General features: G+C 37.7%; 1 protein-coding gene across 3 annotated transcripts in view; it reads left to right on the top strand.

The window, feature by feature from the left end:
• pik3r3b (phosphoinositide-3-kinase, regulatory subunit 3b (gamma)) overlaps positions 1-9402 on the top strand; it is a 177732-nt gene extending 168330 nt beyond the window's left edge. For all 3 annotated transcript variants that reach the window (XM_059570962.1, XM_059570963.1, XM_059570964.1), the window contains 8 exons: positions 1717-1815; positions 1897-2077; positions 2622-2747; positions 2923-3065; positions 3148-3324; positions 3421-3495; positions 3580-3750; positions 4500-9402. In XM_059570962.1, the coding sequence (XP_059426945.1) occupies positions 1717-1815; positions 1897-2077; positions 2622-2747; positions 2923-3065; positions 3148-3324; positions 3421-3495; positions 3580-3750; positions 4500-4701 (1174 nt within the window). In that variant the 3' untranslated portion in view covers positions 4702-9402. The remainder of the gene's footprint in view (positions 1-1716; positions 1816-1896; positions 2078-2621; positions 2748-2922; positions 3066-3147; positions 3325-3420; positions 3496-3579; positions 3751-4499) is intronic.
• The last annotated feature ends 7235 nt before the right edge of the window (positions 9403-16637 follow it).

The raw sequence follows: 16637 nt of genomic DNA, 5'->3' as shown, positions 1-16637 counted from the left end.
TGGTGAACTTATTTTGATCATCTCCTCTTCTTTTGGCTCACTTATCCTGAAGGCATGTATGCTTTGCTGCAGCTGTACAAAAGCAAAGGGGGGGGGGGGCACACAGGAAGAGCTGAAAAGAGAAAAACGGGGTGGTTTAGTTGCCATTACTTTAGGGGAGAGATACAAGAACCCAAATCTCCAAAATGTCAAGCTGTCTGGCCAGTTTCCAACACAACCCATAAAACTCTCAGGTTTCAGCAGATTAGTCTGCTGCTTAGTGACCAGCTTTAGACTCGTTTGATGTTGGGGGAGTAGAAATTCTGCATAGATGCTCAGAGGCTCACCGATCTCTGAAGCCCTGCTATCCTTTAACTCGCATAGTCCCTTTCCAGATAAACAAGATCTGCTTTTAACTTCAAACCTATGCTCAGTGCTTACTAGTTTCAAAATCAGAAAGTAACTTAACTCTAGACATCAAATAAAGAAGACCTCCAAAGCACAGTGATGCTGACTGTTACATTTTAAATATGGACTGCCATTATAGTCTTAGTGAAGAATGTTAAAAATCCTATTATGATATTACTTCTATGCAAGCATACTAGTACTTAAAGCAGTGGTAGTGCATTGAGTGACTTATGAGAGATCGGATTGAAATTTTAGTTGAGTATGCGGTAATGGTTCTCAGCCATGTTAATCATCAGCATGCCTTTTGTGGATTTCTGATTTTCTTGTAGGCTTGAGCTTATTTATTATGGTTAAGTGATAATTAAGGCTGCGTAACATGCAATAATTTTGTTGAATTTGTTCAAATATCTGGATGTTTGTGAATGCAAAACCAGATTTTCCACTTCACACTGACGTTACTGCTGCTTGCTCATGTGCATGACGTCATCTGTACACAGTTGCTAACCTTGTCTTTTCTTTGCATCTTCGTTTTTTTTTTTTTTTCCATCACATTAAAATTAGCAAACATGCTTGTAATTTCATTTCTCAATTACTTCTCTAATTCAAACATTACTAAAATAGGACACCTCCCCTAAACAATGAACTTGCTGATGCACTGCAGCCTAAAAATGCACATGAATCGTACAGCTCCCAGTGCAGGATGTAGGAGTCCTCCTCCCCCAGAAAGGTGGGAGCATTGCTTAGTCAAAGGCTCCTTACCTCAGCAGGCCAAAGTAGGCTAAATATACCCCCTCCTGAGAGCCAGGGCTGGGGTCAGCTGAGCTGCAGCATGACTAGGCTGTTGGCTGTCAGGAGAACGGGAGGAGGCCTTGAAGTCCAGGGGTGTGATATTCCTCCCAGACAGACTAAAATAGAGAAGGGGACAAAAAAGCAGGAAAGTCTTTGAAGCCTGACAGCTCCTCCACTGGTCGTCTGGAGGCACTTTTAAAGAGACAGCCTGTCTGATTTTAAGACAAGAGCTGGAGGCATCGGCATACATGTGGGTGTGCAGGACGAGGTCAACAGTTAAACCATTCAAAGATGTCTCACTCTCTCCCAGACGGCTGTAGCAGACAGTATGGTCACAGACCAGTGCCTTTGCCCTCTGCCAGACCAAATGTATTTATACAGGCAGGCAAAGAGAAGTCTTTTTTTTTTTTTTTCATGTGTGTGTCAGCCCTTTCTGTTGAGTATAGGACCGAGGCCATGGAAAACTTATTTTAGCTGTAATAATTAATTATTAAATGCAGGATTTGATGTGAGGAGTATGTGTCTTTTTTTTCTGTGCAGGGAAGAGGTGAATGACAAACTGAGAGACATGCCCGATGGTACTTTCCTGGTGCGGGACGCCTCAACCAAGATGCAGGGAGATTACACACTAACGCTAAGGTAACTAATGTTTTGGAAAGCTTCTACTTACATTCAGCTTACATTGATCCGTGGTCCCAACACAATCTTTTTTCCCTACAGGAAAGGTGGAAACAATAAGCTAATTAAGATCTACCACCGGGATGGGAAGTACGGTTTCTCAGACCCGCTCACGTTCAACTCAGTGGTGGAGCTCATCAGTCACTACAGGCACGAGTCACTGGCCCAGTACAACACCAAACTGGATGTAAAGCTCATGTATCCCGTCTCCCGCTACCAGCAGGTAAATGGGTTCAGATTGAGGGGGGGGGGGGGGGGGTATCACCCACAGCCATCCCTTCCTTTCCTTTTACCTCTGTGTCCTCCCACACTCCGGCCCTAAAGAGCATGTTTGCTGAGTGAATTGTGCAGCTTGTTGTGAGTGATACTGCAGAGGCAGCAGGATGCTTTTGGCATGAAATATTACTTTGTTTATTGCCACAGCAGCGCACCTCCTAAATAATTACACACATACACAATGTCGAAAGGCTATCCAGGCATTTATTTGTTTCCCCCTCCTCCTCCTCCTTCGCCCTCCCGGTATCTTTCTTCGACACACAGGTGCTCATTATTTAGGGGGTTCCACAAATGTAAGCCCTCGAGAGGCACTTACAGATTCCAAGATTTTTATTAATGATTCCTGGTAGAATATTCCTGAAAAATGGCTTTCACTTTGTAAGCAAAACCTACAGTATGTTGCTGCGAGCAGTCCTTTTTTTTTTCCCATCGCACTTTTCTTTGCTCAGCAATTCATATCAATAACAATGCATTTACTCTCGCTCTCTCAGGATCAACTGGTGAAAGAGGACAACATTGATGCAGTGGGGAGGAAACTCCAGGAATATCACAATCAATATCAGGAGAAGAGTAAAGAATATGACAGACTCTACGAGGAGCACACAAAAACCTCACAGGTAAGCCTCTTAGAACCTCGCTATCGGATCGATAGACAACCGACCCATTAACTCCAGTGCTAAATGCCACATGCACAAACAATTTATTCCATTAGAGAAGCTCATTGACCAATTAACCAAGTCTATTAAGAGGCACAGCATCACGTCCATTGATTTATCTTTCCTTTGATTGCAGGAGATCCAGATGAAACGTACTGCAATAGAGGCCTTCAATGAGACCATTAAAATTTTTGAAGAACAGTGTCACACGCAGGAACGCTACAGTAAAGAATACATTGAGAGATTCCGCAGAGAGGGCAATGACAAAGAGATTGAAAGGTACGCAAAGTCCTCAATTAAGAGCGCTTCGGTCTGCAACCTTGAGCTGTGGGTTTACAAATCGTTCTGGTTTCTTTCTCAGGATCATGATGAACTACGAGAAGCTCAAATCCCGTCTTGGCGAGATTCACGACAGTAAGACCCGGCTTGAACAGGACCTGAAAACACAGGCTCTGGACAACAGGGAAACGGACAAGAAAATGAACAGCTTAAAGCCAGATCTCATTCAGCTCAGAAAGATTAGAGATCAGTACCTTGTGTAAGGAGAACATTCCTTTGCACCTCATTTCATTATCTTCATTATTGACAGTATTTCCTCCATGTATAAACACTCCGCTGCTTCTTTTTCATGCAGCTGGCTCAATCATAAAGGTGTTCGACAGAAACGAATAAACGATTGGCTGGGGATCAAAAACGAGAACACGGACGAGTAAGTCAAATTGTCTTATATTACTTGAAATTTGAGATCAAATGACTGGCTCCATTGCAGCATCTAATAGATTTCCTCTCACAGCACCTACTTCGTCAGTGAGGAGGATGAGAACCTGCCACACTACGATGAGAAGAGCTGGTTTGTGGGGGATCTAAACCGAACGCAGGCAGAGGACTTGCTACACGGCAAACCCGATGGAGCCTTCCTCATCCGCGAGAGCAGCAAGAAGGGCTGTTACGCCTGCTCTGTTGTGTGAGTATCTTAAGAAGATGTAGACATAGTGAGGTTATAGCTATGCCAATGAAATGGGAGAATCAGGGTTCTTATAAATGGTTTTCTTAGACTACTGTATACCTCCGTGGCCTATAAGTGTTTTAATATATTTTTTAATTAATTGAGTTTAATTAAAGTTTATTTGTATAGCGCTTTTCACGATACAAATCATTGCAAAGCAGCTTTACAGAAAATTTAAGTTTCTATTTGAAAGTTTCTACATTTTATTTAGTAGTAGCTCATGAGTGAGTCAATTTGATGTCCTTATGGCAAAAATGTACAGTAAAATTCATGCAGTTAGTTATTGACGTAATCCGACAGATGGTGAACACTATTTACTGCAATGATTATATGTTGCGTTTTGGTAGTATTAAGTCAATTTTGTCACGTTACAGTAGATACAGCATGTAGTTTTAAAAGAATATTAAATTTTCATTAACAATAGTATATGAAATGATAAACTCCTCTGTTTTGATATAAAATAGGTAAAATTATATAAAATAAGAGGGTATAAAATGGTATAAAATTAGATGTATTTTTCATTGACATTTCAATATTAAGACCCTTTCCCAGCTACAAGAAACAAATCAATGTATTGATCCTCTTTGATTATTATCACCTCTAGAGCGATTAACTTTGGTTGTCATTGAGCAAACGGATTGCCTTTATCTTTGTCTGAGGTCAGATTCTGGTTGATAATGAGATCTTTTGTGTCATTTCTGTCGTAGTGTGGACGGCGAGGTGAAGCACTGCGTCATCTACAGCACACCCCGCGGCTACGGTTTCGCTGAGCCATACAACTTGTACAGCACTCTGAAAGACTTGGTCCTGCACTACCACCAGACCTCACTGGTCCAGCACAACGACTCGCTCAACGTGCGGCTGGCGTACCCAGTGTATGCACAGATGCCCTCAGGCCCTCGGAGATGAAGTCTCGCCCCCAACATTCAAAAAAACTCTACACTTAGAGGAGGGAGGAACAGTTTCTGAACAAAAAAAAAAACATAACAAAAAAAAAACACTTGCTGCAACACACGTCAGCCACCTTGGAGTTATATATTTTTACAAGAACAATTTGGAGGGCATTCTTTCTAAAGACTGCTTGATTTGCACAAGGAAGTTTTAAATGTTTGTGAATGTGAAAAAAGCAGAAGGAAGCAGAGGAGGCGAGTTTCAGGTGACCCGCGCTGCTACCTAAACTCAAGCTGGGACTTTTTACATGCTCCATTTTAGCATTTAGCTTAAGCTTCGTTTTTTTCCTGCCTCCGTTTTCTCACATCTTTCTATTTTTCATTCAGCAGTTTTTTTTTGTGTGTTTGTATTGTCTTTGCAAAATTCTTAACTATATGTAAGGCAGGAAAATATTTAGTTTGTTTAAAGTCTCCATCTCTCGAAGTGTTTAAAAAAGGCAAAAACTGTAGCAAACAGACGACTGACACTTTCCAGAGTGTTCTCACAGTGACTGCTGCTGAACGAGGGGCTGTGAGATGGTTTGGGAGGGCACAAGTGAAAATGTGTTGTAGTCTTAAAAACAAAAGCTTGTTCAAACTAACATTAGAGGTTTTTTTTTCGTCCTTGTTTTCTGTTTGGCTGGATCAAAAGGTTTATTTTATTTTTTTTAATCCTTTTCTAAGCAGTTAAGATCGCTACAGCTCAGTGCAGAGACCAAAGTTGGCAAGGGATGGACAGTTTTTTTTTTTTTTTTTTTTACTACTTGTGATAAAATTGGCTTGTATTAATTGAGCGAAATTGTACTTGCTACACTTAGTTCACAAACTACTTAAAATAGTTTGGATCTGTGTCCTGTCACCAGAAGCTCCACTTTTTTTAAGAACCAAAATCGCATGCACAGACACAGTCGACATAAAGCACTTATATAGAAATGACAACTGACCGCTGCACCAAAATTGAAAAGAAGACTAAAACAATTTCTTGTGGCTTTTAACTGATGTGGCATCTTAATGTTTAATTGGATTGTGTACCTGTCAAATATGTTCTTCAGTAAGCGGGAGCAGTGTTCGAGCAGATGTGCTTTAGTACGAACTGTAACTTGGAAAAAAAAGTGCAATCCAGCTTTTGATGGTCGAGAAGTGGTCTGTCAGAGAGATAAACAAACTGCTCGCAGTGGCATCAAAAAGCGATAATCACTTGAACCTTTTGCAGAATTTCCTTAAAAAAAAAAAAAAAAAGCCCCTTTATTGCCTAGTACTTCTCTCTTTAGCAGGTTGACTTATTCTGTATCAGAAAAGAAATAATACACTTTTCATTGTTTGGCTGCCTGTTGGTTTTAATGTCACACAATAAAACCTTTATGAAAATATTCAAAGCTATATGCACAATATTCATTGTTGGAATGTCAGTTAGATCACTTCCTGTTTTTGTTGGGCTTCTGGCATGCAGGTGTCCAGTCTAGTATTGAAGATCACATTGTTTTTTTGGTTTTCTCCCACAGTTTCCCCTTTTTACAATTTAGCTGTAAACCACTGCAACTACCCATCTCATTCCATGCACAGCATGCTGTATTAGAAAAAGCAGCAGATAGTGAACATTTTATGGCATTATTTGTCAAAACACTCAAATGGCAATTTCTAACTATATTATGTTTTGGCAAATTCAAACAACTGTACCGTTTTGTATGATCTGCTTACACCCCATTTAGGTCTGGGTGGAAGTTTTCGTATGAAACAAAACAATTGCCAAATCATAAAATAGTTGTCTTTTTCATAAGGTTGTGTTGTTAATTGTTTCTAAAGTGATCTGCATGATTTGAAATTGAAAACTTGGAGTCTTTTGGTGGATGGTTGGTGGGTTAGTTTGGAAACCGACAGAGCAGCTGTTGAGATGAACTTACAACCTGGAGTCCTAATGAAAACCTGATGGAGGTTTTTCCCCATCCACTGTTCTTTTCAGTTGCTCTTCTATTTGCTATTGGTGGGTTTGATTTGGGTGTTACTGGCAGAAGTCTGCATTCTTGTCTTATCTACTCTAGCATCGCTGTGGCACGAGCAGAAAATGCTAGCCTCAGCAGATCACCTGCTTGATTTTAGTTCTGTGTGTGCGACCATTCACAAATACGTCTGCAACCTTGGTGTTGCCATTTTTTTTTTCTGTGGAAAGCTTTTGGTTAAGGTGTTCTATATCATAGGTCCAGTTTTATTTTCATTTTATTCTATCCTCCAAATGTTTTTGAGTTTCAGATTTTTTTTTTTTTTTTTTTAAGCTGGGCCCCAGAGGGGCCCTTTGTCTATTACTTGAACTCTTGTATCACTCACCATTGAATGTCTTTAATAATACATAGATACATTTATTAAAACACAGGAAATCCCTTTTATGGCATGAGTGGATTGAGTATAAAACGTGTCTGAACATGTTTACTCTTCAGCCTGGAACTCAACTTGTGTGTTTTGTTGAAAGTAAAGGGGCTTATTTATGTTCACAGAACTGATTATTGGAGTCCAGTATAGCACACATCATATTTGAATAATCGTTTGGAAATAAATGTTTGAATCACTTTTTTTACTACATTTATTAGCGTTTTCCCAGGTGTTGAGACCAAAGATTTAAGTTTGGTTTGTTTCATTTTATTTTCTTGGTAAGTTTTAGTTTTAAAGAGATGCATAATTTTCTTCCCTTGTATTTCAATTGCCTTGCTTTCATGCAAACTTAATTTTTGTGTCTTAGTTTTTGGGTTGCTATCGTTAGCCCCTCACTTGTCTGGCAAAATAACAATGTCTTTATTTCTGTCCATATATTTAAGGGTTCACTGTGGATTGGCTGGGGGTCCATTTTTTGCCATTAAAAAAAAAACTGATAAAAATTTGTTTACCGAAATGAAATGTAATTTTGTTAAACCTCAGACTGAACAGTCTGGCCTAAAGATGATTCATTTTTTGCACTCATTTGTTTGTAAAGATAAATGCTTTTTTTGTGTGTCTGTGTGTGCGTGCCATCACAGTTATTCCTTGTCATTAATTTGTCCGTTAGGTCACTAAACCACCTCTAAAGTTAAAAAAAAAAACAAGTGTTTCTATGCCTCTTTTCTTTACAGAATAGGCTTGCGTTCACTCCAGCTGGAGTGATTGTTGCTTTTTCTTTCTGTTTTGAAATTCATTAAAGAAACGGACAACCCTATAACACACAGAAATGTATGGTTTGTTTAGGAAAAAAAAGTGATTGTCATTCTCTGCAGGGCAGAAAGCAGCGGGGTTTGTTGGTTTTCTTTGTTCCTATACTCAAGAAAGCATGAAATAATTTTTTTTTTTTTTTTTTTTTTTTTTTTTGGAAGTTTTCAGGGACATGAAAAGCATTGCATTGGGAATTCGTATGAGAGACATTTATTAGTGTTTTTTTTTTTTTTTTTGTATTGAAGTGGGAATGGGGGAAGAGCACACATTATAACAAGCCGACAGAATCAACAGTGCATTGCTTCAAAAGCTTCAAAAGAGGGTTTGGACATGTACCAAAACAACCTTTCTTGACTCATAACCGCTTGAGTTTTCAGTTAGACTCCGTACAAAGCAGGTGTTATGACTAGAAGACCTGGCTAAGGTTATTTCTGGACTGTTAACTAGCACTGGCTATTGTCCCCTTGTGCAGTTCTGCAAAGTTTTATTTGCAGTCAGGTTTGAATATGTTGTGATTCTCATTGGGAGTCTTTTGTGTTCTTACCACAGCTGTCCCAACATAATATCCAGCACATTTCTTATATATATATATATATATATATATATAAGGTTTTCAAAAAAAAAAAAACCTATCGCTCTCCTTCCCACTTTGACATACGTTAAACCCAGCATGCTTCTTTGGTACTCTTTGACTGTTGTTTTGTGTAATAAAAAATAAACAAACCAAAAAAAAGTAAAACTTAAAAAAAAAAAAAGATGTGGAAGAAAAACTGTTAATTGTCTGTTTATGGTGTAGTCAAATATACATTTTAATATCGCTTATGAAAAAAGTCTGCTTTTTCAGCTGAAATTAGTTGGAGCCCTTTGTTGCAGTGACTTAAAGCAAAATGATGTTCACAAAAACTGAGACAGAGGAGCTGAAGCAATAGACAACAGCGTGTTCGATACCGTTTGCACAACAGACTCAGTAACGTATAAATGCATCTTAAACTAATGTGTTTTTTTCATACGGATCATCTTATTGATTGAATACTCACTTTTATTCTGCATAAATCTAAATATGTCCTGAACACCAGCAGTTTTCATCTCTGGACTTTTATAGACTCAGCTTGAGCAATAAGCCACGGGTTCTCGATGTCCAAAAAACATACATACTGCAGTGAAAAGAAACATGTTGCACCGGCTCCAGTCCATTTATGCTTCTATTAACAAGTGTTTCATGTCTTATTAGACAAGTTATGGCACAAAAGGACTTGAGATACTTCGCTCTGCATGTAGAGAATGAGATGTCAGAAATCCTCTCTCTCAGTATTTGAGTATCAGTTGCTTCTGACTTATCGCTATTCTTCAGTTACGATTTCCACCACAAAACATTTTCTTGTATCTGTTACAATAGTTTGTATTGGTTGTAGACTCTCCATTTGTTATGAGGTGAACTCATGTATATAATCAATGGAACTCCACAATATTCAGTTCTCTTGCAGAATAAAGAAAATATTTTGTTCAAGTCTCTATATTTACGTATTTTCCCTCTTTGTGGATTATTGGTTCTAGCCTGGGAAGTGGGTCACATTTGCTTTATAAATCGTAGTTTACTGATTTTTGAAACATTAGGAAAAACAGAATACATAAGAAAATTCAAATTCATGTACTAATAAGCTATTTTAGCTATAGTAAATGTTAAACATGTTAAGACGTCCCTAGTTAACTACAAATACTGTACATTTGCATAGTTATGTACTTAACAAAAATACCCTGAAATCTTACTTTTAGTATATTAAACTTAAAGTCTGCTAAATTGGAACAACCAATTTTCTACTTAATTCACTTTAATTGTGCAAAAGTAGTGCTGAAGATTAACTAAAGATATACTGAAGTAGATTTGATTGTGCTAAAGTGGAAATATCGCAAGTATACTTTGGGTATTTTAAGATCAATATTATTCAAAGATCATACAATCCTTATTAATAGTGACATCAAAACACATTTTATGCTTAATATTAAGAAATGTGCATTGTGCACAAGAAGCACTTCCAAAAAAAGTTTAATTATAATTTTAATATCAGTAAGTCTCAAGCAATATGTACGTAAATTTGTTAAAAATCTGGTGTCATTACCTAATAATAAAAACTATTTCAAATTAGGAAAATATTCTAAATGTCCAATACAATTTCTTAACATTTTGCGTGTTGGCAGAAATAGAAAATTCCTAACATTACGACACCACTATGACTATAAAAAGCACTATAACACTCACCAGAGCCTGTGTGACCTCGTCAAGCACCATTTGTTTTGGTAGAGAAAGTCTGATATTATTCCTGGACCAGATCATTTGGCCTTCATGCATGTCCAGACTGTTCTGACCTGCTCATGACTCTGGATCAAGGGCTAAGCTTTGGCTAAGTTCTCTGAGCCAAGTCTTTATCAGTGAGCACTGTGATACACTTTGTGCTAACTGCTTAGACATGTATTACATTAAACACAGCTGTAATTAATGATAAACAAAAATATCAAATTCAAGGCATTCGTCCAGCTGCATGGATGATCTTCACTATGTGATCCGATATGATCTGCGAATTTGTTCAGAAGCTACTTGAAATACTATGAAAACAAAGGGCTTCACTGGATTTTCAGGTTCTCAGCATATTGCAAAGCCTCAACATTTACATGTAGTACATTTAACAGATGCTCTCATTTAAAAATGTAGTGTCCTACAAAATATACACTTATATTTTTAGTAAGCTGCTAGAATGGACAGTGTGCAACTGTGCATAATGCATACAGCAGACCCAGAAGTCATTATGAGTGTGTTATCTGGCCCTGGCAGGCTCATTAAACTTGACGTAAATCATTGGAAATGGAGATGAGAGTTGCTGACAGCTCATATTCGTTAATCTATAAAGGCCAAGGGGCAGCTGATCTTTACGTCCTTTATCAACTGCTTTCGTCCAGTGGGAGCATGGGGTCATTGGGAGGGATGGAGTTGGAGACCCCTGTGTCACCTTGCTAGAACTTTACAAAACACAATAATAGTAAAATCAATAGCATGAGTTGACAGTTTCAGTTATTAAAAGGTGAAGTTTCCCTCAGACATCACCTCAGATATTAATCTGTTACTTGATTGTTTTGCTGAACTCACAAAGTGTATTTTTTCCCAGTGCTACTTCGGTTGTGTAAATTTGATCACTTTAAAGAAATGATCGCCTTTCAAAAACCGTAACCTTTGAAAACTGCCACCAAGGCATTTTTCCAGTTCTGTCAGAAGCCACTGCAAGACATATTTGAGTCATCCTATCTCCCAACAGACCATTGCTTTGGGCACTTACCTTGCCTTCACGTCTACTTTGGAAGTTCCCAAGACAAAATGCCCTATGTAGACCATTAGCATCATCTAATTCACATGTGGTTGACTGGTTAAATGGCAGAGTCAACTGAGGATCCCAGAAAAATCACAGCACTGTGCAAATAAACTGGAAGAATAAGAGTCCATGGTGAGATTTTGTTGACGTGTCAATCAAAATTGCTGTATTTGGCTTTGTTGGCACACCACAGCTCCAAAAATGCAAAAATGTTTATTTCATGTTCTCACCACTGGTGACATTTTGAGCCGTATGGCTCTTCAATAGATGGTCATCATGTCTGATAAAGAGCCTTACGGCTCAAAATGTTAACTGTGGTGAGAACATGAAATAAACACTTCTGCATCTTTAGAGCTGTGGTGTACCAACGCTTCCTTCTTTTGATTGTTTACAATTGTTGAGCACCCTCATTGAGGTTTTTATGTAATGCCATTACATGTTACTAGTTACTCCCAAACACTGAACAATGTGTATTCAAGGTTCATATTTTATTACAGTCAACAATCATAAGACTCAACATGTCATTCAAAATCAGAAACTGCATTTGTGCAATAAAATTGACTTCATGCGAGTTCCCATTGGGATACTCATATTACTGATTTGTCTGCTAGCACTTCAATTACACTTCAATACCAAGGTTTGTCCTTGGTTTGTTGATCAGAGGTAAGCATCCAAACACTTAAAAAGGATGGAGACATCCTTTAACATTTGACAGTGATAAAATGGGATCAGAATGGTGCAGATAACCAGTTTAGTTACTTTGAAACATCCATATTCTTTATGGAGTGATGCACACCATGATCATCCATCAAGCCATCCAAACAGTTTCCTGCTGATTGCGATCAAATAACTCAATTATCTAATTAGTCATTGCATCATCCTTTTACCTAATGGGCGCACATTATATCTCTCTCTTCTCCCTGTGTACAACCCTTAGGCAACATTCAGTCCTAATAAAAAAATAACTTCATAGTTTTCCATGCCTCGCTCCTTCCATTATTTCATATCCATACAAAGTTTCCTTCATTTCAAATTAAATGTTGACTTTGTTTTGGTGCCCAGCCGAGGCAGATGTGGACTGTACAAAGACAGTGTGTGAAGCTGCTGTGACCGTTCAGCGACTTCCTTTCTCTGACAGGTTATGGGTTTTGGAATTCGCTGCCAATCCTATCATATTTCCCTCTGAGCGCTTCAAATATCTGGCACAGGAGACTGACATGACTGACTGAACTGTATTTCTCCACATCCCTCCTTTGGTTGTGCTGACTATAGTGTGCTGAAAATACTGCCTATAAAATGCATGGAAAGCAATAGGAATATCAATATTGGAGACTTGCCTAGTCTCACCATAAGTAGTCAGTTAAATAGAATTTAACTGCATTTAGCATGACAGTAGGAATTCTGTTTTCGAAAGAGTGGTTATTGTTAACTAAAACTGAAACTACAAAAAATCTATAACTAAAATAAAGCTGAGATTAAATAAATGATAAATAATAGATTAAAGAGTAATTAATACTATAAAAAAACTAAAAATCACAAAAGCACATACATTTGATGCACTTAAAAAATAAAAATAAAAGCTGTAAAAGTATAAATAAAAGTATAGAAATAATACTAAAATAACACAGTTTAAAAATGTTTCTTCCAGTAACAAGCCATTAAATCAAACAATTAACGGTGTAGCACAATAAATGTGTAGTTGTTATTTTATATATATATAAATTATTAAATGATTACTGTCACTCACAAAAGCCTGTCTGAGCCTGTTGTATAAATTGACATTAATCATATTTAATAAAGATTTCACAAATGTTTTCATAGATATCAGTGTTAACACAAAAAGTATATGGTCATCTTTTAACTGAACTGTATTTTAACTGAAATTTTGATTAGCTGCTTGATTAGCATAGCTTCAAAGTATCTAGTTTCAAAGTAGCTTCTCTAGTAGGCCTTTTAAACAACATGTAATAAATACTGCTAATAAAATAACCAAACAAACAATGGCAAAAAACTTTCTGCATCACACTTTTTCCTCAAACTAACAAGACCAAGATGATAGATTATATAGTGATACTGTATTTTTGGCATCCTCACAGATGAGCCATTCAGTCTGTTTCCCCTGAATTGAGCTCCGTTGAGAGAGAGCTGCTGACTCTGCAGGCAGGAAGCACAGGTGACATGTGTCAGACTGTTCTGGCAGCCCAAGGCCTCGACTACTCCCAGCTAAGAGAGGAGACGCTGTCTGCCAGATAGCACCTACAGCTCTCATATCTCTCCAACATCATGACAAGGATCTTTCCAGCTCCAGACAGACAACCTTCAGAGAAAGGTCTGTGCTGAACCTTGCTTGACGGGATGCAGACCCCCATGTGCTGTCAGCTATCATAAACAAGGCCTGAGTTCTGATTAATGTGTGTTCATACAATGAAAATGATTCAATTGCTGATGTGACTAAGGGAAATCAAAGTTTACATGCATTAGCATCTTTAAAATGCTAATAAAATGGCATGTAACTAAATCTGCAATCATGAGTCATCAACACTTTAGGCAAAGTAGAACAAAGTTTCCGTTAGAAGACTTACATAGAGTAGTTCACCCAAAAACATAAATTTTGTCATTTGCTTGCCCTAATGTCAAGCCTATAGAACTTTTTTTTTATTTTGTGGTAAACAAAAAGATAATTTTATGAAGAATATCCAGGCTGCTCTTTTCCAAGTCAATGGGAACAGCTTGTATGTAAACTTTTATAACTTTCTAAAATTGTAATTTAGAGTGAGCTATAATTCTGCTTGGAAAGTTTCTGCTGGCGAGTTTTGATCTTGACAGTGATGTTTTTAGAGGAACACATTTCCTTTCATCTACACTTCATCAGGTTCTGGAGTTGGATGTTGTCGAACCATAAATCCACTGAAAAAAAGACTGATTAAGAAAAACAGAAAGAGAGTGTGTAAACGGGGTGTAGAAAGCGAGTAAAAAGGAAAGGTGGATGTTGGTGTTGGCAGAGGAGCTGCAGTTGTTGGCAGGACTGGAGGAAGGTGGTGGAGGAGCGAGAAGCGAGCCAAGCTTTGCATACATCTCCAATAAAAAGGCACATGTTTGGGCAAGACTGGAGTCTGTGACCGCTGTGGGGTCAGAGGTGAAACTGCAGTAAGATAGTAATGTGCTTATTGTCTCAAACTAATTTTTGTGAAGAAATGAATATATGCATTAAAAAAAGTTTACTCATAAATTGTATATTTACAGTACATTCATTTAAGACAGAGTTAAAAGCTAAAATGTAACATACATACATACAGTGCTCTTTGGGGTCGTTTAAAATGTTTCAAATGTTTTTTTGAAAGAAGTCTCTTTTTGCTAACCAAGGCCAAATGGCTATTTTAATGACTTTGCAATGGCTTAAACCAAGCACGTATACAAAATAAAACAGGAGGTCTCTGCTCCATGAACTGGTACGAGAACTAGACTATAAGAGATGTTCAGAATGATTTTTTTAAGAGCCCTTTTGTGAAAGCACTATACGTTTGTTCTCATGACTGTACCTGTCACCTGACGCTTCGGTGGAAAGTGGAGCACTATCCTCTGTGACAGTGTTTACATAAGGGTGGTGCTGGGTGTGTGAAAGAGGGTTAAATTACAGGATATGTGGTCAGGCCACTAAAAAAAATCTGCAAACTAATGTTTATAAATATAGCAGTGACCTACAGGTCCCTTTCAATGGCCTCCTTTTAACCCTGCGTCTATTACAGGTCTGTGATGTTGGCTTGCGGTGCAGTGGGCAGTTTCTGAATGAGGACTAGTGTTCTTCTGGATGGGGGGAAGGACTGCTACACTTTAACGGCTATGTTTGTCCACCCTGTGCTCAGGTTAAAGAAACTCTGGCATATTTGTTCAAGCCATGGTCTTGTTTTTTTGATGCTACGACCCGGACCGCATGTTTGAAATAAGCTCCAGTTTCCCCGGCCGTGGCTGAAGTGGACAGGAAAGCCACAACATTATGAGAACTCTGCAGCAGATGTGCAGCTCCTATTTCAATGGTTTAATGAATGCTTATTTAATGTTAAGACCTGGCTGTCTATGCTTTCACTGGCTGGACTGCAGCAGTGTGAAAAGACGTGCGAACAGTGTGACTGGAGATTAGTTCAGGTATTTACACACTGCTGAGTGCTGCAAACTGACACGTGAAACAGAATAAGTGAATTTTACAGTGCTGAAAACAAAGGCCGAAAGTTCTTATATGCTGATTTGGTGCTCAAAAACATTTCTTATTTTCAGTGTTGAAAACACATGAAAAATGTTGGTAATAACATGGATACTGACACTAGAAAGAGAATATATAAACTGTGTACATGGTAGCAAATTTTGAGGTACGGTACTTGACAAATAACAAGGACCAGGCAAAAAGAGAAAAAATAAAAGGGTATGTATACACTATACACACACACACACCGAGTATACTGTATAAATATGTGTGTGTTTGTAAAATAATGACAGAAGAGAAGATTTGAGGGATTCAAAAATAACATAAATCAGCATTTAGCTCAGTCATATTATGTTATTATGTATAGCATGACATTTCACGGTATTGCTAAATGTCATACAATGAGATCATAAATTCACCCTTCACTATAAAGGAAAAACTGACTCTAAAACTAACACTGCACAACATAACATGCATTTTAAAGAGCTGACGACGGTTACTCAAACTTTCCTCTATGATACAATGATGGGAGACACAGAGATGTCGCTTTAGGAATTTTCCTGAGACCAAAATGCTAACAAAATAAAGTAAGGGAAATGGCAGTGAAGGAATGGAACAATAAATAAGGGCAGGGTTAGACAAACACAACGGAAGAGGGACATTTACTTGAAATATCCTCACATGCAAAATTGAAGCGTTTAACTTTTGGAAGGACGTGTATGTCGCTTTGCCAAGGAAGAGAGATTATTTCATTTTGCTTCTCACTACACTAGGCTTAACGTCAGGCATTATGAGACTGAGTTAGACAGGAAAACAGAGAAATAAAGAAGATCGAAAAAAGTAAAGTTTGGTGGTTTAAATGTGTTACTGAATCAAATAAAATATGTTTTAATTCCCCATTTTTCATTTCAATTCATTAGCTTTTATGGCTCAAATGTGATATTTTTATAAGAATTTTTTTTTAATTGTTGCAATTGCTTATCTACTGTATATCACCAAAAAGTAAGATGAAATTATGTAGCATGTCGTATGGTAGTTCTATAGTTTTTTATTGTGGATGTCAAATATACAATACAACAATGATTGATAGATTTGAATAAACATTCCTCAAAAGCTGATATATCATATTTAACATTTTAACATGATTTTTTGAATATGATTTTTCTAATGATGTATAGATATGTA

The sequence above is a fragment of the Carassius carassius genome, chromosome 17 (assembly GCF_963082965.1).
Source record: "Carassius carassius chromosome 17, fCarCar2.1, whole genome shotgun sequence".
In the NCBI taxonomy this organism is placed as follows: domain Eukaryota; kingdom Metazoa; phylum Chordata; class Actinopteri; order Cypriniformes; family Cyprinidae; genus Carassius; species Carassius carassius.
Note: the sequence above shows the minus strand (reverse complement) of the source record. Positions and strands in the feature narration are given on the sequence as shown.